The sequence below is a fragment of the Chiloscyllium plagiosum genome, unplaced genomic scaffold (assembly GCF_037043375.1).
Source record: "Chiloscyllium plagiosum isolate Xiang-an unplaced genomic scaffold, Cpla_swu_hap1 HiC_scaffold_8, whole genome shotgun sequence".
Taxonomy (NCBI): domain Eukaryota; kingdom Metazoa; phylum Chordata; class Chondrichthyes; order Orectolobiformes; family Hemiscylliidae; genus Chiloscyllium; species Chiloscyllium plagiosum.
The window spans coordinates 49,895,239-49,921,825 of NW_028270146.1; the positions used below are offsets into that span (position 1 = coordinate 49,895,239).

Here is a 26,587-nt window from a genome sequence, read left to right on the forward strand (position 1 = left end):
AGAGTCAGAACTACTATATAGTATCCATACACTATAACCAGAAAATAATCCCGTGGTTTTAACCAGTCTGGTGCCATCATCACTGTGGATGGGACATATAGTGCCAGCTCTCTTGATAGCACAATTGGCAAATTCTGAAGGATGTTGAATGTGTAGAGGTGGCAAAGGTGGGCTGAGGGATCCTGGATGATGATTTGATGGATAATCCTAGGGGGCATAAGCTGACATGGGAGTTGAGTGGAGGATGAGGAGAAGGGTTTAGCTGGCATTTAAAAACTGTCAGGGGACCAAAGTCCACTTCCTTAAGCACCCAAGTGCAGCTCAAAAATTACATTGTGAACTAAGCCCCAATGTAAAAAGACCAACATTATGAAGTCAAACTTGAATCAGGTGTGTTATTTGTAATCTGCGAAAATGTGCAGGCCTCATTTTCCTAAGCCAACAGGAAGGTTTGGTCCTTTTTGTCTGGTTGTAAATTTTAAAGTCCCATATCTGATCTGAGGTGATAGTGATTTGCCTGCATGTATAATATTACGGAATCACCTTCACATCAACAGAAAATGTACAATACACTGTCTGAACGTTAAATTCCTCTGATCTTATAAATATTGAACCCAGTGCAGATTTTAAAGAGAATAGTTTATGTTGTATATATTCTTATAATAGAAATATTGATTATTTTGAAATGAGACAGCCTCATGTTATAATAGAATGAACAAAATAAAGGGTCAGATGTAACTCTTCTGATGTGGTTTTTAACTTCTGATGTGAACTGGAGGGAAATTCTTACATGCAGCGGAAGGATTGAATCAGATAAGGATGTGGATTTTAAATGACAAAGAAAGTCATTTTCAGGGTCTTTGGAGTGGTTTTCTATTCAACTTTGTAGAGTCTCACTGAAAGTTTTTAGTCAAAGTGAAGCTGTTATCAACAAATATAGTCAAGTAATGGGACGTATCTTAAAGACATTTGTATCTAAATCAAAGAACCCTTTTTCTAATCTTGTATAGATCAGTAATATTAATAAGAAATTTATGGCATTCCACTTTCAAAAGGGCCTTAAAGACTTTGAACTGGTTCATAGATCAGTGAAGTTTCCAAAATGTTGAGGCAAGTAACAGAATTAAATTTTCAACAAACCAAAGACATAGGGAAAAAGTAAAGCATTTTTATTTTGGGGCTTGAGTTTGGGAGCTATACAAACACTTTGCTGATATGCAATTGTAACAGGGAGCCTTGCCCATTTTCAGCAGCTTTTGTAAAATGGCAGTCACATTTCAAAAAAGAGGTAACTACTTGGTGAGGAATCAACTTTGAAGGGATAATTATAGACTGAGGTGATCTGATGCTGTGCTGGCATGTATAGGTCTGCTGCTGCTGGGATTAGGTGGTAGATCCTGCAAGTATCGTGTCATGAATAAATGCTGGAAATGCATAGAAAATCATCACAGGAGGTTTGATATGTGGTAAAGTTTGTGACACCATGGATTGTACATGGTCAGTGCAAACCTTACCTTATTCTATTTTGCAGAACAATTTAAATGAGATTTGTTAACTCGTAGCACTTAAGCTGTTCTAACCTGGTTAGCTCAGGAGGTAGAACAGGAGATTCTTACATTCCAGGGTGGTGGGTTTGAGCCTGACTTTGGGTATTATGCCTTATCAAGTATATTTTGTAAATAAAATAAGTATCACACATAAAACTACCAATAAATAAGAGCCCATGTTGCTGTGGCATTGATATTAATAAATAATTGACACACTAATAGAAAATCGAGGTTTGGAATAAAGGGGGCATTTTCAACCTGTTACTCGTGGAGTACCACAGGAGTCAGTGCTGGGCCAGAATTACTTACAATATATTTTAGTGACTTGGCTGAGCATATTATCTATACATTAGTCAGGTTTGCAGATGGCACAAAGTAAGTGGGAAGGCAAGTAGCCAGAGTAACAGAGTCTACAGAGGGACGTAACAAGGTTAGATGAGTGACCAAAAACTTGTCAGATAGAATATCAACTGAGACAATATGAAGTGATGCACTTTGGCAGGAAGAATGGAAGAATGAAATATTATTTAAAAGGGAAAAGACAGCAGAAAGCTGCAGCACTAATGGATTTGGGAGTGCCCATGTGTAAATCACAAGAGCAAACATCCAAGTACAATGAGTAATAGGCAAGGCAAATGGACAGTTGGCCTTTATTTCAAAGGGAATCGAGTAGAAGAATGGGGAGGTTTTGGTAAAACTATAAAAGGCACTACTAGTTATATCATGCCTGGAATACTGTGAACAGTTTTGGTCCCCTTATCTAAAGATATACTGGCATTGGATGCAGATCAGAGAAGGTTTACAAAGTTAATTCTGGGTTTGGAGGGATTTTCTTATGATTGGAGGTTAAGTAACTTGGGCCTGTACTCATTACAGTTTAGGAGAATGAGAGGAGACCTTATTGAAACCTTATTAAGATTCTTAAGGAGCTTGACAGGATCAATGCAGAGCAGATGCTTTCATTTTTGGGAGACCCGAGGCCACAGGGCATTCTGTCAGAATAAAGGGTCTCCCATTTAAGACAAAGATGAAGAATATTCTTTTTTCCTCCCAGAGGGTAATGTATCCCTGAAATCTTTACTGCAGAGGGCTGTTGAAACTGGATTGTTAAATATATTCAGAGCTGGGATAGATTTTTAATCAGTAAGAGAATTGAAGCTTGTGGGGATAAGGCAGAAAAGTGGACATGAACAGAGAACAGACTTAATGGGCTGAATGGCCTAATTCCACTCCTATGTTTTTGGTCTTAAGGTTTTTGAGTTAACAAAACAGCTACCGGACCATTTCTCTTCACTATTTTCTGTTAAAGTAATTTATGCTTCTGCTCTGAATTAGTAGCCTACATTTTTGAACTAGAATTTCCTGCCTATTGACTGTAAAATTAATGTTAACCAATCTGACTAAGAAACAGTGTGTTCTCGCTTTATAGATGTCTGCCAACATGTGGCTTAGAGAAGCTCCCAGGAGCTAATTTTTACTCAACTTCCGGCCTTTCCTGCCCTGCTACGTTTTCTTGTTTCTTTAAGAACCTTCAATCATGGAATGGCTAGTTCTTTTTTTCCCAAGTCTGAAGGAAAGATAACACCTGCAGTTGAAAGCTTCAAATTTCTGCCCCTTCTAAATAGGCAGAGTAATTTTTATGGAAGACACAGGCAGATGTTTTTACATGGTTGGAGATGAGGTGAGATAACATCCTTTCAGAGGCTTGTAAAGTGGAGTATATAGGTTGTTCAGCAAGGATGTTGCTGTGATTTTTAGTTAGCATGGATCTACTAACAGCTGTCTGCATTTCTTCCTTCACACATCCAGTCTTTGAGGTAGCTGCTAATATCCCTCAAAGTGGAAAATGCAAAGTGAGTTTACTTCACAGCAGGCAAGCAGTGGGAAAATGCTTGTGAAATGTAGAAATGATTGAGCAGAACACTTCTCAACCTTGCATCAAAATTGTCAAACTGTTTTTTGTATGGAATTGGTGCTTTGATCCAGCAGAAAACAATTAGGTAACAATAGTGCAACAAGCATTTACAAGGCACACAAAGAGGTGTGATCAGGATGTGGATGGCAAACCACAGAAGGAGGCATTGGAAAGTGCCCAAAAGGGGAAAATTTGACTGTAGTCATGGCAACTAAATAGGTAGTCTTCACTTTAATGACAATGATGTTCACACGCTCCTCACACTTAATGGGGAAGAAGGGTTTCAGGAGGTGGTTTGTAGTATAAAAAAGAAGTTGGAAATTCCCATTTATTTTTCAGAATGATTTTGAAGAAGCAGACATCCATGGAAGCACAAGTCAGGCAGAGCCCAATGTGATATGATGGACTCTAATAAGGTTTCAATAAGGGAAAATGTTGGCTCCGGAGGGACTTTGGTGACTGCAGGGACAAAGGGTATTCAGTTACGACTTTTCATTTGCAATCATGCATGACTTGTGATGACATGTTGCTGGTGAGGGATATAAGAAATTGGTCAAGTTGGTGATGAAGAGAACAGTGTTTAGAGAGGTTTCTAGAAATGGTAGAGTTGAGGAGATGGCGATAAATAATTTGGAGAACTTGCAAAGATATCTTGTCCAATTGACCATACAAAATGAGTGAACTTAGAAAGTGTATGTGACAGATTTGAAGAGATAAGACACCTGATGCAAATATATGGAAAGTTAAAGTATTTCTGTTAACTTAACTGTATATGGAAATAGGTACTATGTGCAAGGGCAATGATTTACAGCTATCAATTTGAAATTTTCTTGGATAAACATGATGTGGAGGAGCTGGTGTTGGACTGGGGTGGATCTTTTGCTATAAATTCTGTGTCTTATGATCTTGCCCCACTAGTCACCTGATGAAGGAGCAGCACTCTGAAAACTAGTACTTCCAAATAAATCTGTTGAACTATAACCTGGTGTTGTGTGATTTTTAACTTTGGATAAATATGGTAGCATTATTAGTCAAGTGTACATGATTTGGAGATACCGGTGTTGGACTGGGTGTACAAAGTTAAAAATCACACAACACCAGGTTATAGTCCAACAGGTTTAATTGGAAGCACACTAGCTTTCGGAGCGATGCTCCTTCACCTGATGAAGGAGCGTCGCTCCGAAAGCTAGTGTGCTTCCAATTAAACCTGTTGGACTATAACCTGGTGTTGTGTGATTTTTAACTTAGTCAAGTGTAATAGACTAGATTATAGCTATTTAAAAAGTGATCCTCAGTTGTTAGTTCTGAAATTTCATCACAGGAGAGGGTTATTTAGTTGACATCAGAATATTGACAGTAACCAATCTTCATTATATGAATTGCAATAAGATGGGATCAAAATTATTGCAATATGTTAAAGATACGATGTTAACCATACAGTATGTTCTTTAATTTTGTACTTAAAATATAGGCTGTGGGTTTACAATTGCGTAGGTATTTTTCCAATTCTTTCCCACTTTGTACTGAATATTTTTGTTATTATATTGCTCTTTCAGTGATAAGCCACATCCATGAATGACTGAGATCTATATCCTTGACCAAATCTTTCCTTAGCAAAAGTCACCACACTTACAGCATATTCACTTAAAAATATACTGTTAAAGTCTAATATCATTACTAATATTATGTAAGCAATTGAAGCAGAATTATATAATTCTTTAACTCCTTAATATAATTCCTTAATTCTTTCCCTGTTTGTAATCAGATTTTTTGTTATATTGCTACTTTTTTGAACAATAACAGCTTATATTTACATGACCATTTCTTTCTAGAAGGGCAAGGGCAGCAGATACACGGGAACACCACCACATTCAAATTCCCCTCCAAGTCACTCACCATCCTGACTTGGAAATATATTGCCGTTGCTTCACTGTCACTGGGTCAACTCCTGGAATTCCCTCTCTAATGGTATTGTGGGTCAACCCAGGGCAGGTGGACTGCAGCGGTTCACGAAAGCAGCTCAGCACCACCTTCTCAAGGGCAACCAGGGATGGCTCAGCCAGCGGCACCCACATCTCACAAAATGAATAAATAAAAAAACTTATGGAACATTTAATACAACAATGTGCTCACATTTTGATTGGGAAGTGGAGCTTTATTTTGCTGCTATTCTCACATCATTCCCTCCAGAATCAGTGACTCATGCTGGGCATAGTCTTATATCATTTGAACACTCCAGTAGCCATTCCTCATGCTAGAGCTGACCGTAAAGAGGTAGATTTCCAATCTGCGATCATGAGCCTGAAGCATACATAATTTTTGGGAATTGACCCCTCGCCACATCTGCATTGCTCATACAATGTGATTTTTCAATATAAAAATATCTCCAAATTGTGGCATTGTTGAGCTTGAACACCCAATTACTGGCACTGGGCATTAACAAGGAAGTGGAACCTGCCTGGAAGCATGATCACTAAAGATACATGACAGCCAGGATGAGGTCTGCCAGTGCCTTGCAGAAAGGAGGAAGCAGTGCATCAAAGTGTCAGTAGCATAAATTGGCATGTGAGTGGTCAGATGGTCCAATGTGAGGTGACACACATGAACCAATGCAAGATCCTGCAGGTACTGAGATATGCTATCCCATAAAAATAATTTTAGTATCTCTCCACATTAAGCCTGAAAGCTCTGCGCTGACATGCAGGAGACTGGATTCAGTGATTTGCATATTGAAAACTGTCTTCTTATCCTGTCCCAATAACACACTCCACAAAGAGCTTAAAAAGGCCATTAATTGGAGACAAGCAGGTGTCTGACTTGCTTCACTGCACTTTGAGAATCTGTGCACACCCTGTCAGCAATTGACAGTCTCACCCATGTGAGTTTGAGCATGCTATTGATCTTGTCAGAGTGTCATTGCATCAGCATCCCACATGTTTTCCAGCATGACATTCTGGCTATTGATCAGGAACAGGAATCTTCCCTGATATCCTCCCTAACCTGGAGTCATAGATGTGCATGGCTACACCCCAATGACTTCAGTGACTCAAATCAACTAACTCTGTCGATATGCAGAATTGAACCTAGGTCAAATAACAACTGAAGATGTCCTTATTGTGGTAATTATAACAAAACATAGCTACTCTTACATAATGCTGCTTCAAATGCTTATAAATTAGTAATGTTACTGGACTTTGCAATATATTTTAACTCTAGCCATTGTGACCTTTGCTAAGGGTAGATTTGGTCAAGGGTATGGTACCCAGTATTAACACTGCTTACTGTTACCTTTAATGCCCAGTGAATGGTTTAAATATTCTCAGCTATACTCATGATCATCTGTGGGCAATAATTGTCTTGGGGCATAATAAGTGAGCCATAGTTTGGGCAGCTTCCATGTGAAGCATTAGTTTCTATTGCAGGACTTAATCTCCTTCTAAACCATACACCAGCATACACAGGGGGCTAACTCTTGAATGTTTTTGTACTGATAACTGCAATATTTCTGCACTATGGAGAAGTAATGATAGCAAAGGGCTTTGGGACCCGAAAAGCTGAGCATCCATGAAACAAGTTTAAAGGGATTGTATTGCTAAGAGAAAAAAATAAATAATCTAACTGTAAGGAAGAGGCATTTGTCTGTGAATCATATCCTGAGTGGGAACATTTTCACACTTCAGAAGGTAGCTATGAACTGAGACTATGACTGATGGGTTTCCGATTCATAGACATTGCCACAACAGTCTAGGTCAGAACCACTTAAAATTTGGTCACTGTGCCCTGGCACACCAGGAAACCCAAGTGTATTCTTAAAACAAGCTCTTTGTTAATGGATCTGGCTGATTATTCATTGTTAAGGGCAAGGGCTATAGCGTTGCAATTTATCAGTTCACATTAAAATGTTCAGGATGCTGCAAAGCTTATTTTTCCTCTGATGAGATTTTGCAACAATAGAGTTCCTTTGCGATGTATTAATGTTTCAGTAATACAGCTCAGTAAATCAGACCATCTCCTGAGCATTAAAAGCATAGGCACATTCAGCTCTTTGATGTTTGTTTAATTACGAGTCTATGTAGTTAGGTAGTTATCAAGTGCACTACCAACCTCCTGGTTTGTTTTTGATAATTGTTTTCATGCTGCGTTTTTGCATCTGGAAATCCGTATGATTTGTAAATCAATTTTACTCCGCAAGCTTAACCTGCTGTATTGAAGGGATTTAATAACATCAAAATGGTAACTGCTGAGCTAATAAGGAGCATTTGAAATTAATCCAAGTTGGCTAATGATTTGCTTTCTTTTCAGGATCCAGGATTTTCAGCTTTTATTTTTGACAAGCTTCAAGTACCTGACTCTTCAAAACGAGGTCAAAACGAAGGTGAGAGCCGATGTGAGATTTGTGCAACACACCTGAATCAGCTGCGAAAGGAAGCCATCCAGATGGTGCACGCACTCGGCCAGTCAAGTCAGGAAATACCTGAGCTATCACAAAGTTCCATTGCAGTGAGCGGTGTTTCATCAAGAATTGCTTCTCAAAATATGGTCACCCTTTCATCACAAAGAGACTGGCCCCTGGTCACAGTACAAGGAAACAGACAACCTGGAAAATCAGGAAATGCAATCTCGAGCACAGAAAGAAGGAAGGGCCTTGGCTGGCCTCAGGCAGGCAGTCTTTCGAAGTCTAGTGTTCAAGTGACTGTTGGTTCCACTGGTCTTAGCAATGCCCTGAACTCAGTCACCATTCAGGCTCAGCAGTACCTTGAGGGTATGTGGAGTATCTCTAGAGTGAACAACTTTCTTCCAAATGCCTATTTGGTGAGTATTTTTACAGCTTTTATCAGAAAGAGCATAATACCTGAAAATCTAAAACTTGGCAATGTGCATATTTACTATTAACTAACGTGAACATTACCGCAATTGAGGAAAATAAAGGAGTTATTTGATACTTTTGAAGTTTCATGTGTAATCAAATTACAAGAATAGAAATGCAGAATACTGACCTGGCATCACATTACCTTGCTTGAAAGATATCCAATTCTGAGGGCAGCCACATTTTCCTTGAGTTAAACTTAGGGGTGCCTGAATCTGTTGTTTTTGGCCCTCCCTACCATTAATTCTTTCCTTTTCTTCAGCCATTGTCTTAATTTGACAAAAGACCAAGCTAAGTTTCCATCCAATATCCTTTCCATCCTGAAGAATTGCATCTTTTCACCTCTGTTGCATTACATGTCTCGATGCTCCTGTACCTACCTCAACTGAACTGTTGCTAAAACCCTCTTCCATGCTTTTGTCACCTTCAGATCTGTCTATTCCAGTGCTCTCCTGGCCAATCTCCCATGTTGCACTCTTCATAAATTTGACCTCATGCAAAATTTAAAAATCGACTACTAACCTGTTCACTCATCACTATTGCACTCGTTGGCCAGTGTTGACATCTGGTCTAGCAGCGACTCAAATTTAAGTTTTTTGTCTGTGTGTTCAAATCTCCTGATGACCTTGCCCCTTCCTATCTCTGTGAAACCCTGCAGCTCTCTGAGAACTCTGCCTGTTTTCCTTCTGGTCCATTACACATCTACGACATCCTTCACCACACAATTAGTGCCACTGCCATCAGCCTAAGCTCTCAAATTCTCTCCCATAAACCCTTTGCTTCTGAACTTATTTCCTTCTTTTAATACCCTTTGTGAAACTAACCTCTTTGACCAAATATTTAATCACCTTTTTTATTATCTTCTACTTTGGCTCAGTGTCAATTGTTCTTTGATTACACTCCTGTGAAAGTGCCTTAGGATGTTTTCATACTTAAAGGTGATTGTTATGGGTTACTTTGAGTTTTGACAGGTAAGAAAATAAATTATCCCTTAGGCAATAGTTGGAAAAAAATGTGTTAAGGAACCTACCACAAATCCAGCATTAATTTTTACAGGTACAATTACAAGTACAGGTACTTCAATTTGCCTTCATTCAATTCCCTCCCTTTATACCTCCTGTCCTGAAGGTGGCAGCTAACACTGAGATATGATTATTTTGGCTCTTTTGATATTTTGTCTGAGTGGTTATTCACACCCCAAAATGGGCAATGAGTGTCAGCAGTTTAGTCAATTGTAAATACATAATTGTTGAGCTTTACAACCATACACATTAATGTTCTAGCAGGAGTCACTTGATAACAATTATCAGTATGACCGCTGGTTATTATACCATTCAAGTCCTGAGGTATTGACAATTATAGAGGGATCTTCGCAACTTGACAGAAATCAGTCTGAGTTGAAAATGACACCATCTTTATTTCATAAAATTCCGACAGCCCAGAAAGAGGCCATTCAGCCCATCAAGTCCACACCAAACCCTCCAAAGAGCATCTCACTCAGACTCAGATTTCTACTGTATTCCCATTACCCCACATTTATCATGGCTAATCCACCTAGTCTACACATCCCTGGACATGAGGGGACAATTTAGCATGGCCAATCCACCAAACATCTTTGCACGGTGGGAGAGAACACGCAGAGAAAAGCCCTGCAGACACGGGGAGAATGTGCAGACAGTGACCCAAGGCTAAAGGCACTGGCACTGTGAAGGAGTAGTGCTAACCACTGAGCCACTGTGCCACCCATTTTTATATTCACATTGCCTCCCACATATCCTAAAGGAAGCTTGCCTTAAAGGTTAACTTTTAATAATTTGTAGGGTTGATGAAATTAAGAAACTAAAGATTCATTTTGGTATTTAAATACTTGACCCACAACCAGGTTTGGGTCATGTCTGCTGTTGCCAGCACGAAGCCATTTGCAGTGCTGTTAGTTTGGAGTAATATGGCCAGATAAACTGATTGCAAAGTTGAACTCTGAAAAGTCTGCAGTTTCAGTTCAGCTGATGCTGTTTTTATGAGCAAAGTAGTATCTGTGCCACTCCTGCTGACTTCCTTTCGTTCTGTGACTGTCTGCTATTCCCTCAGCATTATTAGAGCCATTATATCAAATCAGAAGGTGACTGAGTGTTCAGTGACCTAGCGAAATGTCTCTGCTCCCCATATCAACCAAACATGATTGTTATGAGACCCTGAAAGCCCCTCTGAACACCAGTATCCACAGCCATGATATCAGCATTCTAAGTCAGCATGACAACAGTTTAGAATTTCTGAGCTTCCACCCCAGAACTCAGACACTGGGTAACAGTAACAGACGCATGATATTAGTGACCATTCATTGCATTATGGGGTCTACATGTGTGCTGATTGAATTGACCAGCACTTTGATGCTGGAAAATTTGAGCTCCAAGCTCCACACAAAACTTCCTATCAAGTTAGAGCCAAGCAGCGTCATGATCCTTGACAGTGACAAAAGGTTCTCAGGCAAATCTGCCAATGCAGCAAGCATTTAATTGTGCATTCCCATCACCCTTTTACTCTCAAACCATCAATCTCCTCAACAGTGCCATCTGGGGACCTGGCTATCCCTACCAATGGTGCCCAATGATGCACGACCTGCAGATTGTATTCTACCCTCTAATTTACATGTGATGCTAGCATCTCAGCTACTGAAATTGAATGACCATGCTTCTTCTTCAATATTCTATTGTTCCTTGTGGAATACAGGCTCCCATTTTAGTGCTTGACCAGGTGAGTGATGTGAAAGTGCTTTCAACAGGTTAGCCCGTGTCATGTATACCATAGAGAATTAGATTTATATCAAGACAGATATCCCAAGGTTTATTAACAGCCATGTACTGGCATCTCAGACCTACATGTCCAAGTAGATACTTGAATTACTGTTGCATTAGATACATTGTTGTCTCGCAGAGTAATGGCTGGCTGCCATTAGACTGGCTGCTTATCTAACTGATTAACTTATATGGAGTAAGATTAAGACCTCTGTACTAGAATGTCACATGTGGAGACGTAATCTAGTTGGCCTAAAGATATACCACCCTTGAGACCTGTGCAACAAAACAACATCCCCTCTTTTCCCTTTGGTGAATGGGAAACCTGCTCTGATAAGTTTATACAAGGACACAAAAAAGTACATTATCTTTATTCGGTAAGATGACACTTTGGCAGACATACAATTTGACCAAATCTAGACCTTACACACTTACCATGATCTGGCTGTTTTGCTATGTTGTGCTGACTATCATTGTGGATATATGTGTATCAACTATCAGAGATCTAGGGTTGTTGTATGATATGATGCTTTCAGTATCAGAGTCACCATCTTATCTGAGGGATTGTTAGTCATGAATAACTTGAGTGTGTTATCTGTTTCATTGCCACATTTGACCACCATTTGTGACAATGTCATATAACCTGGGTGGACACGATGTAATGGCATCTTCTCTCAAACTCAAACAGGAGATGTTGAGGTTGTAAGTTGGCGCGCTGAGCTGGAAGGTTTGTTTTCAGAGGTTTTCAGATGTTGAACTCTGATTCTTTGTCTTGGTTAAAGTTGGGATAACTGACAATATGCTTGTTTGTTATGCTCTTGCATCTTTTTTCTCACTTCTTTCTAATAATGATTGAGTGTTAAGAATGTGTGAGGGAAGGATCATGTGATCTATTTGCTAAACATGAGCGCTGCAGTGAGGGTAAACCATTGCTTTGAGGAGTAGCACATAGATTTAATACGTTTATCAGAAATCTTTGGCAAGTAGTTTTCCATTTAATGATCATGGACTTTACTCCATGAACAATGCATTCTGTGAGAGGATTGGAATGAGAGGAGGAGGTAATGTGTTGAATAATCCTGCATATGTGTTGGAAGGATTACTAATGTACTGTGAATGATTATCAGACACAATTTATTGGAGGAATACCAAATATACTGAAAATGGTGATTAAGGTATCAACAATTATTGCACTAATGCTATGTTTCACAAAAGAGAGTTTGGTGAAATAGTCAGTCATTAGGATGTAGTCATGTCTGGCTTATAATGGTGCACCATGACTTAGAAGAATTTCATGTGGGCGTGAAAATTTTTTATAATTGTTGAGGTTGATAGAATTGAAATGTTTCACATAACCTTTGACTGATGTCCTTATTGATGCCATGTCAATAGATGGACTCACATGCCAGTCTCTTGTTTTATTCAGTGTGCATGTGACCTGTGTGTATATAGTCAAGTATATCATGAAGTAAAATCATGATAGTCATGTATTTGATTTTGAAAATAACTTTCTAGAGAGGCCAAATGCATCTTTGCGTGACCTGAAAGAGTGTGTTTGCTCAAGGACCACCCACTGATGATGATTTCTTTGAGCTATTCCAGCTGTACATCATCAGATATAGTTTACTGAATCGGCTTTATTCACTATAGCCAAAATGAATGAAAGCATTGTGGAGACTATCTTCTAACTCTACTTTCACAATATCCACTTGTAGGTATGGAGGAATTTCTTACTTCCTAGTTGGATTTGAAAATTAGCCATGTGTATCGAAAGTACTCATCTCTGAGCCTGGTCTGCATTGCACTTTGAAATTGTACTCGGATCTTCACAAATAGATGTTGTAGTCTTGGAAGTGTACTTGGAATGTTTTTTAACAGATAATTTCCTATGGTTTGTGTTCGGTATGCACCGTGAAATTCTTTTTGAGTAAGTAAGTGTGCAACCTTTTGCATTCAAAAGACCAGAGTGAAAGTTGTCCAGAGTTGAAACAGTTTGCCTGAGCTGTTGTAAAGATTTTAGAGTCAAAGAAAAGGACCTTTCATCTTTAATTGACAGGCTTTAAGGTTTCTGGGATGCATCTAGTTCCAATGTGACAAATTTGGAGGAATTAAAATATTAAAGAATACACTTATTGGATGATAAAGCATTTTCGAGCAATTGAAGTATATGTTGGTGATCTTCCTGCTGTACGTAAGGCATATCTTACTGGAGCAAATCTCAAAGAGGAGATACATTGGTTGCAACATTTGGAATATACAAGGATAAAAAATTAAATAATTGGAAAACAAGTCAGGATAAGACTTTTATTCTTAATGGTAAGGATCTGGGGAGAGTTGCTGAAAAAAGAGACCTTAGAATGCAGGTTCACTGATCCTTGAAAGTGGAGTTGCAGATAGATAGGATAGTGAAGAAAGCAATAGGTATGCTTGCTTTTATTGGTCAGTCCATTAGGGTAGGGGTCGGGAGGTCATGTTCCGGTTGTACAGAACATTGGTTAGGCCACTTTTGGAATACTGTGTGCAATTCTAGACTTCCTGCTATAGGAAGGATGTTATGAAACTTGAAAGGATTCAGAAAAGATTTACTAGGATGTTACCAGGGTTGGAGGGTTTGAGCTATAGGGAGACACTGAATAGACTGAGTCTATTTTCCCTGGAACGTTGGAGGCTGAGGGGTGACCTTACAGAAGTTTATAAAATCATGATGGGGTAAATAGACAAGGTCATTTCCCTGGGGTGATAGAGTCCAAAACTAGAGGGCATAGGTTTAAGGTGGGAGAGAAAGATTTAAAATGGACCTAAGCAGCAACGTTTTCATGGAGAGGGTGGTGTGTGAATGGAATGAGGTGCCAGAGGAAATGGTGGAGGCTGATATAATTATGACATTTAAAAGACATTTGGATGGGTATATGATTGGGAGGGTTTATAGGGATATGGGCCAAATGCTGGAAAATAGGGCTAGATTGATTTAGGCAATCAGGTTGTCATGGATAAATTGGACCAAAGAATTTGTGCCTGTGCAGTACAGCTCCATGACTCTAAAAGGAGATATATTTGTCGCCTTTGTCTTGCAGTGTAGACACCTTCCATTTTGATAAGGTCTGGTCTAATGCCATTTGACAAGTTGACTGACCTGAAGAAATTAATTTGGCTCATGTTGATTTGGCATTTTTTGCTGTTGAAAATTAAGCCTCCTGTTCTTATTGCTGCAATGTGCAAATGGAAGTTTTGTGTCACCGTCATGTTTAGTTTTCTCAGGAATTGCAATGTTAAATGTGATACAGAGACAATGTGGTAGTTATTTTATGATACAATCAATATATCATTGGAATATATCATGGCTGACAGATAATCCAAATGGTATTGAGAAAACGATATCTACCAAATGGGTTCCCAAGTTGTCACTTCCTATCACTCTGGGAAGAAGATACCGACCAATATTAGTTCTTCACAACCAATTCAGAGAAATGCTTGGCACATGTGAACTTAGAAAAATACTCTTTTAGGGAAAGAATCTTGTGTGGACATTTTAGTGCTATATTCAGTTGCTTTGAATCTAGATATACGTGTAGAAATGCTACCTTTTTGCCAAACCTAAGTAATGAATTGCATCAGTCTAATGCTGAACGTTGCAAATAATGTTGATTTGTATCTTGGAAACCAATTCTAATTTGACCTTATCATCAATGTGAATATTATTCTTAGGAGGAGGATTATGATGGGTTGGACATCAACTTTCAGGTGTAACGTTGCATCAACTTTTAAAATTATCAAGAGAATCAAGCTGCACTGATAGAGGTTCATCAGATCAATGTTGTGGTCAGGAATTGGTAGCTTTGGAATTGCGGTATCTGTTAACTTGTGGATTGTAATTAATTGTAGATCAGTGCAAACTGTTAGACCAATGATTGATGGTTTTACTGTATCATTGATATAGAATGTTTCAAGTGTCCATCCTGAGGAGCCACATTGGCATTGAAGGATGAAAGCAATGCAATGGGATGTCAGACCCATTGTAAACGGGTAATCTATTGTCTGTGGAGTGCACCACATTGTGTCAGCTTCCTGATGATATCTCAAGTCTGTGGTGTATCAGGTTGACCAATTGTATTTTTTGACTGGGATCTGCAAGCTCTAAAATTGTAGTTATCTCTTTGCTTGATAAACCTTAGCAATGTTTTGAACAATTTTATCTAGCATTTTAAGCTGTATTTCATTTGGAAGTCACTTTTCTGAATCTGAGCTGTCCTCAGCTCTTGTAAATTTTTTTTCAAAATTGGACACAATTATTCCTGTCTTTTAACAAAGACTGTATTCACAGTCGTTCCTTCCATGTACTTACCATGCCTCCATGCATTTGTTGCCTGTGGTCTCGGTTGCTAGACGTGACCTTTAGCTCTGAACTCAGACCTATGATAGGTGACTGTTAGGGAAGTAAGTTTTCACAATTGCCATTCCTGTTTTCTGTCCTTCAGTCTTTGGTACAATTGTGCTGTCATTAGGTTCTGCCATCATGATGTGGTATGATTAGCCCGTATAGCTTAAATCACAGAGATTCAGGTGCTTACTGAGACTGATATCTGAAAGTTTATTAACAACTCACTGTGTACACAAATATGACTGTCACACTTACATATACAGGAGGAAGTGAGGACTGCAGATGCTGGAGATCAGAGTCGAGGATGTGCTGGAAAAGCACAGCAGGTCAGGCAGCATCCGAGGAGAATCTGATGAAAGACTTATTCCCGAAACATTGATTCTGCTGCTCCTTGGATGCTGCCTGACCTACTGTGCTTTTCCACCACCACACTCTGGACACTTACATGTACAGCCTGGGTTGAATGCTTACTTTTTTTGACAATTAGAGCATATACATAGTTGGCTGACCCATTAGCTAACAGACTAGCTGCATGTCTAACCATTTCATTGACTGTGTACACATAATACTTCTTATACTAGAATGTCATGTTGTGACTTCATCTCATCTTTAAATTTATATTTAATATTAACTTTAAATTTATAATGCCTTTCTGAGATCTGTACAATAGTACAACAGTGAGTATTTCAAAGGAGAAAGGCACAAAGTTGGATAGTGGCTGTGGAAGTTGGAAGTTGGAAGACAATAAGAGGTTCATGCGTGAGCCAATTGCAGCTTACAAGTCAGAAGAAATTGTGGGAGAACAGGGAAGTGGAAGGTGAAAAGGTGGAGTCCTTAGGAAAATATTGCCATCCTTGATATTTTCAACCCCACCACCAGCCATGGCCTTCCTCATGGTCACTTTTAATGACAGCCAGCACTAGTGATCTCATGGGAGTAAGGACATGCAGCTGTACCTGTCTCCTGTTGTGAGCTGATGCTGCAACTGTTAATGGGGCTTGTGGTCCTCCTTAAAGAGGGAAATGGGTTTGGATAATGTGCTGTCATGGTTGAATAGTTAGCAGTGTGCGCAAGTTCTGAGATATGACTGTGAGGTTCGTAACAGTGCTAAATGTGTGAGGGTGAGGTGAAACTATGAATGTGGAGCATGAGTCATGCTTGATAAAGATTGGTGGTTGACGGAAAAAGGGCATGTGGTGAATTGACTGGTGTGTGAGGCGTTGATTTGTAAGGATGATGTGTGAAAATGCTTGCACAAATTTTGGCCATTCATATGAGATCATCGACTTGTGGCACTGCATTCAGGTCCATAGTTGGACTGTTGACTTTGACCACAATGGCTATCTCCTCCAGCTGTCTCCTTAGTTTTTATTTGGAGGGTGTCTGATGCCCTGAGGGTAAAGGATCTCTCCCTCCCTGTCTTCCTGTCCACTTTTTGCAGGAAGGCCTTCAGTGATGTCTCGGAGAACTTTATGCACAAGCTCTGGTCTGTTTCCCCATTTCCATTCCTCCTCCTGTTTGCAAACTCTTCAACCATTTCCAGTATTTGCCTCAGCCAGAATGCATTTTGCCTTCAATAGACTACGTGCTGGCTGTAAATGGTGACAACCCTGCATGAATTTGGGCTCCTTGCTGAGCTCTTTAGCATCTTCTGTCTGCACACTGCAGACATTTCAATTAGCAAGGCAGCACAATGATTGTGTGCTGCGAGCATTCCATTGAATGGGTGCAGATTAATTACGCATTGAGATATCAGTACTTGTTACTGAATTTGATCTGACCTCATTCGCCCCCCACCCAGTTTGACACATCTTGAGTGCAACTCAGTTTCTCTAATGCAGTATAAACGTAAATGCAATAGATAATGAGGATGATATTATTCTTTATGCAACAGTAGAGTAACCAGGTCATTACATGATGTTGATGATAAACCAGATATCATATGTAGGGATCTTTTGCAATTGTAGTGTCATTAGTGAACCATAATGTCATTAATGCAATAAAGACATTTTGGATTGCCACGGCTCCTACCATCTGCTAACAAAGGAGAAGCTGCATGTATAATTTTTTAAAAATGTTCAATTTTCTTTTCCTGTATGTAAATCTTGCTGACATTTTTTTTTAAATATTGTAGAGCTGTGCATCCTATATTCTAAATGTCTTGATTTAAAACTCTTCATTCCTGTGTTCAAATCCCTTCATGCATTTGCTCATCTTTGTCCTTTTTTTAAAAAACAATCTTCAAACTATAGAAACCTCCGATGCTCTTGTATTCCTTCAACTCTGGTCCTTTACTCATTTCTCACTTTCCTCACCTACCATTGGTGGCTGAGTCCTTAGCCGACTGAGTCCCATATTTTGGAAATCCCACCTGAACAATTTCTTGCTTCTCCTCCTTTTCACGCGGAGGGTGGTATGGATTGAGCTGCCAGAGGAAGTAGTGGAGACTGGTACAATTGCATCATTTAAAAGGCATCTGGATGGGTATATAAATAGGAAGGATTTAGAAGGATATGGGCCAAGTGCTGGCAAATGGGACTAGATTGGATTGGGATATATGGTCAGCATGGATGAGTTGGACCAAAGGGTCTGTTTCCATGCTGTACATCTCTATGGCTCTAAGACTCTATGACTCCTTTGTCTATAAAAATCTGTTTAACTCAACCTCGAATAAATGCAATGACCCAGCTGTTTTCTGGGAGAGAGAATTTCATGGGCTTATGACTAATATGGAAAAAAAATTCTCTTCATCTGTATTTTAAAAGTGAGATTTCTGATCTTCAGAATTGTGTCACCTAGTTTCTCCTATAAGGGGTATTGTCATGTTCCCTCAGGATCTTGGGACACCCTTGGGCATTTTATTACATTAGTGGCATTACATAAATGCAAGTTGCTGTTGGAACCCCTTTCTGTTTATCAGTGCTCTTTCCAATAATATGAGTAACAACACAGACTTTCTTTCCTCATGATTGATGAAGGTGATCTTTGAGATAACTGAAGACGTAGGATCTATCACCCAGGTCAGCTACCTTCAAATACTGAGTGCAGCATTTGAGGAGATTACACATGTTGACAGATGGCATTGCTCATTTGCACCCTTCTCCACAATAACCTGATGCTTTGCGCATTCCCTTAGCAGTCCCCCTATCTGTAACGTCAAGATTACTATGGTGCATATTTACTCATTTGGATTGTTCCAGGGATCAGCTGCAGAACTGGATCTCACAGCTTGTACCTTGTTATGCTATTGGGCAGGTCATGAATGGCCTATTCCAGAAGACATGTGGCTACATCTATTTTGAGCCAGATAGATAAGTGCAGGCACAAAGGGTGTTATTGGGCTTTGCTGCTACTGATGGATTTCTTTGGATCGTGGTTGTCTTTATTGTGGCACCCTTTAACTCAATTTCCTAGTTCACATTAGCCAAATCTGTGTTCATATTCTTGCAACTGCTTTCATTTAAGTTTAAAACACTATTCTTAAGTCAATAATTCTCACCTTCCAACAGAATGTGCAATTCAATCATGTTGTGACCACTGCTACCAAAAGATTCTTTTATTATGAGGTTATTAATTTATCCTGCCACATTGCACCTGACCACGTCTTAAATTGCCTATTGTTTGATTGGCTCTGAACATGCTGCTCTGTGAAATTGTCCAGAAAGCACTCTATGAACTTAGCTTCTAGGCTGGCTTTGCCAATCTGATTTGTCTAGTCAGTATGTAGATTGAAATCATCCATGGTTTAATGCAGGACCTTTCTTACAATTCCCTTCATCTCTTCTGTTTTACATTGCAATTATACTGTTGAGGAATTTATAAACTACTTTCACAAGTGACTTCTTAGTATTGTTATTTCTTATCTCTTACCAATCTGATTATACAACATAATCTTTAGAATTAAAGTCACATATCACTATTGTATTGGTATCATCCTAAATCAACAGATCTACCCACAACATTTCCGAGCATTCTGCCCTTTCAAAATGCCAGCTATTCTTGAATATTCATAATCCAACCTTGGTCACCTTTTTAAGCACATTTCTGTAATGACTATCAGGCTCAGTTTGACATAAGCTGACAATTCATACATTTTATAATGAATGCTACACACATTCAAATATAGAGCCTTTAATTCTGTCTTTTTACTATATTTGCAAATTCTGCTGTAATACTGGTAAGTTTCTATGCTCTGTCGCTTTCTGCCATGTCCTCTGGTTATCATTGCCGAAGATTACTAACTTGTCATTTCCCCTTAATTAACCTCTGTCCTCACTTGATCCTTATTCCCACAATTTATTTTAAAGCCAATTCTTTGCTACTTTAGTTGTACAACTTGCCAACATTGGCTTATTGTGGTTCAGGACAGTGAAGGTTGTCTAAAACAGTAATAAAGAGGGGAAAACATATGTATGAGAGAAAGCTAGCTGGAAATATTTTTAAAAAGTAAGAGTTTTTATAGCTTTTTAAAAGGAAAAAAGTTAGCAAAGTGAACATTGGTGGTATAGAAAGTAATAATTGAAAATAAAGAAATGACAAATGAATTGAATAAGATATGCTCATTGGTCTTCACAGTGGACATTGAAGGAACGTTCCTGACATAGCTGTAATCAGGAACTGGAAGGGAGGGAAGAAATCAAGAAAGTTAAAATAACTTGAAAGGAAAGGCTGGTAGGTATAGGGAATGCTGGATGACTAAAGAAATTGAGGGTTTGGTTAAGAAAAAGAAAGAAGGATATGTCAGGTATAGACAGGATAGATCGAGTGAATCCTCAGAAGAGTATAAAGAAAGTAGGAGTATACTTAAGAGGGAAATCAGGAGGGCAAAACGGGGACATGAGATAGTTTGGCAAATAGAATTAAGGAGAATCCAAAGGGTTTTTACAACTATATTAAGGACAAAACGGTAACTAGGGAGAGAATAGGGCCCCTCAAAGGTCAGCAAGGCGGCCTTTGTGTGGAGCCACAGAAAATGGGGGAGAAACTAAATGAATATTTTGCATCAGTATTTACTGTGGAAAAGGACATGGAAGATATAGACTGTAGGGAAATAGATGGTGACATCTTGCAAAATGTCCAGATTACAGAGGAGGAAGTGTTGGATGTCTTGAAACAGTTAAAAGTGGATAAATCCCCAGGACATGATCAGGTGTGCCCGAGAACTCTGTGGGAAGCTAGAGAAGTGATTGCTGAACCTCTTGCTGAGATATTTGTATCATCGATAGTCACAGGTGAGGTGCCGGAAGACTGCAGGTTGGCAAACGTGGTGCCACTGTTTAAGAAGGGCGGTAAAGACAAGCCAGGGAACTATAGATCGGTGAGCCTGACCTCGGTGGTGGGCAAGTTGTTGGAAGGAATCCTGAGGGACAGGACATACATGTATTTGGAAAGGCAAGGACTGATTAGCGATAGTCAACATGGCCTTGTGCGTGGGAAATCATGTCTCACAAACTTGATTGAGTTTTTTGAAGAAGTAACAAAGAAGATTGATGAGGGCAGAGCAGTAGATGTGTTCTATATGGACTTCAATAAGGCATTCGACAAGGTTCCCCATGGGAGACTGATTAGCAAGGTTAGATCTCATGGAATACAGGGAGAACTAGCCATTTGGATACAGAACTGGTTCAAAGGTAGAAGACAGAGGGTGGTGGAGGCCGGTTGTTTTTCAGACTGGAGGCCTGTGACCAGTGGAATGCCACAAAGATCAGTGCTGGGCCCTCTATTTTTTGTCATTTACATAAATGATTTGGATGCGAGCATAAGAGGTACAGTTAGTAAGTTTGCAGATGACACCAAAATTGGAGGTGTAGTGGACAGCGAAGAGGGTTACCTCAGATTACAACAGGATTTGGACTAGACGGGCCAATGGGCTGAGAAGTGGCAGATGGAGTTTAATTCAGATAAATGCGAGGTGCTGCATTTTGGGAAAGTAAATCTTAGCAGGACATATACACTTAATGGTAAGGTCCTAGGGAGTGTTGCTGAACAAAGACACCTTGGAGTGAAGGTTCATAGCTCTTTGAAAGTGGAGTCGCTGGTAGATAGGATACTGAAGAAGGCGTTTGGTATGCTTTCCTTTATTGGTCAGAGTATGGAGTACAGGAGTTGGGAGGTCATGTTGCGGCTGTACAGGACATTGGTTAGGCCACTGTTGGAATATTGCGTGCAATTCTGGTCTCCTTCCTATCGGAAAGATGTTGTGAAATTGAAAGAGTTCAGAAAAGATTTATAAGGATGTTGCCAGGGTTGGAGGATCTGAGCTACAGGGAGAGGCTGAACAGGCTGGGGCTGTTTTCCCTGGCGCGTCGGAGGCTGATGGTGACCTTATAGAGGTTTACAAAATTATGAGAGGCATAGATAGGATAAATAGGCAAAGTCTTTTCCCTGGGGTCGTGGAGTCCAGAACTAGAGGGCATAGGTTTAGGGTGAGAGGGGAAAGATATAAAAGGGCAATGTTTTCACGCAGAGGGTGGTACGTGTGTGGAATGAGCTGCCAGAGGATGTGGTGGAGGCTGGTGCAATTGCAATATTTAAGAGGCATTTGGATGGGTATATGAATAGGAAGGGTTTGGAGGAATATGGGCCGGGTGCTGGCAGGTGGGATTAGATTGGATTGGGATATCTGGTCGGCATGGACGGGTTGGACCGAAGGGTCTGTTTTCATGCTGTACATCTCTATGACTCTGTGACTCTAACTTGGTTCATGGTACTGATCAAATTTTGAAGCTTTTGGCTGAAAGGTCCCTGAAACCTGTTAGACTTCATTCTCTGGTTTTAAAAGAAGTGGCTAGTGAGATAAATTGTTCATTGGTTTAAATTTCCAAAATTCCCTTGTTTCAAGTGAACATTGGATTGGAAGATAATGATTGTAACTCCTTTCTTCAAAAGGGTGGGGAGAAAGAAAGGAGGAAACTATAGACTTGTTAGCTTAATATCCATCATGGAGGAGATATTAGGAACTATCAATAAAGATATTATAGCAGGACATATTGAAAAAAGGTAAATAAACAGAGCCAACATGTTACTGTGAAACAGGAATCATATTTGACCATTCGATTGGAGTACTTTTCAGAGAGTAGCATGGTGTTATGGAACAGGGGAATGGGTAGGTGTACTCCATTTATATTTCCAGACAGTGTTTAACAACATGCCATATCAAAGTTTATTACGGAAAATAAAAGCTTGTGATGTAGGAAATAACAGTAAGTAAATTGGCACAAATATAAGATTAGCTAGGTAACAGGAATGGAAAGCCTTAAATGAGTCATTTTCTGATGTAGTGAGTGATGTACCACATTGATCAGTGTTGTGTCCTCAACATTTTGCAATTATGTAAATACGTTTGATGCAGGGACAAAAAGTATGGCAGCAGAGATTGCTGATGACACAAAAATAGGTAGGAACATAAGTTCTAAAGAGGACAAAAGGAGGCTGCAGATGGATATGGATAGGTTAAGTGATTGGCCAAAGATGTGGTCAATGACGTGCAGTGTGAGAAAATGTAAAATTATCCATTTTGGCAGGAACAATTTTAAAAAGTATAACGTAAATAATAAAGATTTGCAGAACTTTGAGATGCAGAAGGATCTGGGTTTTCTGGTGCATGAAATTCCAAAAGATTGTTAAGCAGGTACAATAAGTAACAAGAAAAGGTAATAGAATGTAATTAATGGAAAGGAATAGGTATGTACTGCAGGGCAAGAGTTATAGTTGGGGAAAAGTCAATTATGATGCAATTAGGCAAGATTCAGGATGCATAGGATGGGGAAAGAAACTGCAGGGTATGGGCACAATTAAAATGTGGAGCTTATTCAAGGAACAGCTATTGCGTGTTCTTGATAAATATGTATCATTCAGGCAGGGAAGACATTGTCGAGTGAGGGAGCTATGCTTTACTAAAGGAGTTGAAGCTCTTCTCAAGAGGAAAAAGAAGGCTTACGTTAGGATGAGATGTGAAGGCTCAGTTAAGCTGCTTGAAAGTTACAAGTTAGCCAGGAAAGACCTACAGAGAGAGCTAAGAAGAGGCAGGAGGGTCTTCAGAAATCTTTGGCAGATAGTATCAAGGAAAACCCTAAGGCTTTCTATAGGTATATCAGGAATAAAAGAATGACTAGAGTAAGATTAGGGCCAATCAAGGATAGTAGTAGGAAGTTGTGAGTTGAGTCAGACGAGATAGGGGATGCACTAAATGAATATTTTTCGTCAGTATTCACACTGGAAAAAGATGAGGTTATCAAAGAGAATACTGGGATATATGCTACTAGAATAGATGGGATTGAGGTGCAAAACAGGAAGTGTTAGCAATTCTGGAAAGTGTGAAAATAGATAAGTCCCCTGAGCCAGATGGGATTTATCCTAGGATTCTCTGGGAAGCCAGGGAGAAGATTGCAGAGCTTTTGACATCATTCAAAGTTTGTGCGAAGATTTGTAGCTCGGGTGCTCGTTGTTGTGGTTCTGTTCGCCGAGCTAGAAGTTTTTGTTGCAAACGTTTCGTCCCCTGGCTAGACGACATCATCAGTGCTTGGGAGCCTCCTGCGAAGCGCTTCTTTGATGTTTCCTCCGGTGTTTATAGTGGTCTGTCCCTGCCGCTTCCGGTTGTCAGTTTCAGCTGTCCGCTGTAGTGGTTGGTATATTGGGTCCAGGTCGATGTGTTTGTTGATGGAATTTGTGGATGAATGCCATGCCTCTAGGAATTCCCTGGCTGTTCTCTGTCTGGCTTTCCCTATAATGGTGGTGTTGTCCCAGTCGAATTCATGTTGCTTGTTGTCTGCGTGTGTGGCTACTAAGGATAGCTGGTCGTGTCGTTTCGTGGCTAGTTGATGTTCATGTATGCGGATTGTTAGCTGTCTTCCTGTTTGTCCTATATAGTGTTTTGTGCAGTCCTTGCATGGTATTTTGTACACTACATTAGTTTTGCTCATGTTGGGTATCGGGTCCTTCGTCTGGTGAGTTGTTGTCTGAGCGTGGCTGTTGGTTTGTGTGCTGTTATAAGTCCTAGGGGTCGCAGTAGTCTGGCTGCCAGTTCTGAGATGTTCCTGATGTATGGTAGTGTGGCTAGTCCTTTTGGACAGATAACCAGAGCTGACCTACAAAAAATGAAACCGGAAAGCAACAACACCCCCAGATTCTATGGATTACCTAAAGTACACAAACCAGACATCCCACTCAGACCCATAGTATCACTACCAGGGACACCATCATATAAACTGGCCAAAGAACTACAACAGAAACTGAAACACCTGGTCAGCGGATCTAAACACTCTATACAATCAACACAGGAATTCTTGGACATCATCAGAAATATACACATAGACAAAGAAGAAACCATGATATCATTCGACGTGACGGCACTGTTCACTTCGATTGACAAAACCCTAGCCAGAGAAACAATAGCCAACCTACTGGACATACAGAACAGAAAACAGGACGCTGAACCTATCAACAAAGACGGCATACTTAAACTACTGGACTTGTGCCTCACAACACACTTCACATTCAACAACCAGACATACGAACAAATCAACGGAACACCCATGGGATCACCAATCTCGGGACTCATAGCAGAGGCAGTTATGCAAAGGTTAGAACAAACAGTCCTACCACAAATTCAACCCAAACTCTGGGTCAGATATGTCGATGACACGTTTGTAATCATTAAAAACACGGAAATAGAAAAAACACACCGGATCATCAACGCCACACTCACAGGAATCCGATTCACGAGAGAAGAAGAAAAGGATAGCCAACTCCCATTCCTAGACGTGATGGTACAGAGAACACCGAACGGAGAATTCACTACAAGGGTATACAGGAAAGCCACACACACAGACCAAGTCCTAAACTATGAAAGTAACCACCCCAACACACACAAACGAAGCTGCATCAGGACACTATTCAAAAGGGCCACAACACACTGCAGTACACCAGAACTGCAAAAAGAAAAAGAGGAACACCTATACAAGGTATTCGCCAAAAACGGATACCCGCGCAACTTCATCAACAGATGCCTAAGAGAAAGACCACGGAACGAGGACATACCACAACCAAAAGGACCAGCCACACTACCATACATCAGGAGCATCTCAGAACTGACAGCCAGACTACTGCGACCCCTAGGACTCATAACGGCACACAAACCAACAGCCACGCTCAGACAACAACTCACCAGAACGAAGGACCCGATACCCAACATGAGCAAAACTAATGTAGTGTACAAAATACCATGCAAGGACTGCACAAAACACTATATAGGACAAACAGGAAGACAGCTAACAATCCACATACATGAACATCAACTAGCCACGAAAAGACACGACCAGCTATCCTTAGTAGCCACACACGCAGACAACAAGCAACATGAATTCGACTGGGACAACACCACCATTATAGGGCAAGCCAGACAGAGAACAGCCAGGGAATTCCTAGAGGCATGGCATTCATCCACAAACTCCATCAACAAACACATCGACTTGGACCCAATATACCAACCACTACAGCGGACAGCTGAAACTGACAACCGGAAGCGGCAGGGACAGACCACTATAAACACCGGAGGAAACATCAAAGAAGTGCTTCGCAGGAAGCTCCCAAGCACTGATGACGTCGCCTAGCCAGGGGACGAAACGTTTGCAACAAAAACTTTTGACATCATTGTCTACAGGAATAATGCCAGAAGATTGGAAGGTAGCAAATGTTTTCCTCTTATTGAAGAAAGGGAGTAGAGACAACCCTGGTAATATAGACCAGTGAGCCTTACTTTGCTTGTGGATTAAGTGTTGGAAAAGGTTATAAGAGATAGAATTTATAATCATCTAGAAAGGAATAAGTTGATTAGGGATAGTCAACACAGTTTTGTGAAGGGTAGGTTGTGCCTCACAAACATTATTGAGTTCTTTGAGAAGGTGACCACACAGGTAGATGAGGGTAAAGCAGTTGATTTAGTGTATATGGATTTCAGTAAGGTGTTTGATAAGCTTCCCCACGGTAGGCTATTGCCCAAAATATGGAGGCATGGGATTGAGGGTGATTTAATGGTTTGGATGAGAAATTGGCTATCTAAACGAAGACAAAGGGTGGTGGTTGATTGGA

The 26,587-nt window shown here is 40.0% G+C and overlaps 1 protein-coding gene across 3 annotated transcripts in view; it reads left to right on the forward strand.

The window, feature by feature from the left end:
• The window catches only part of LOC122553558 (kinesin-like protein KIF26A), a 244,973-nt gene that overhangs the window by 88,383 nt on the left and 130,003 nt on the right, over positions 1-26,587 (forward strand). For all 3 annotated transcript variants that reach the window (XM_043697536.2, XM_043697537.2, XM_087989811.1), the window contains exon 3: positions 7,765-8,274. In XM_043697536.2, the coding sequence (XP_043553471.2) occupies positions 7,765-8,274 (510 nt within the window). The remainder of the gene's footprint in view (positions 1-7,764; positions 8,275-26,587) is intronic.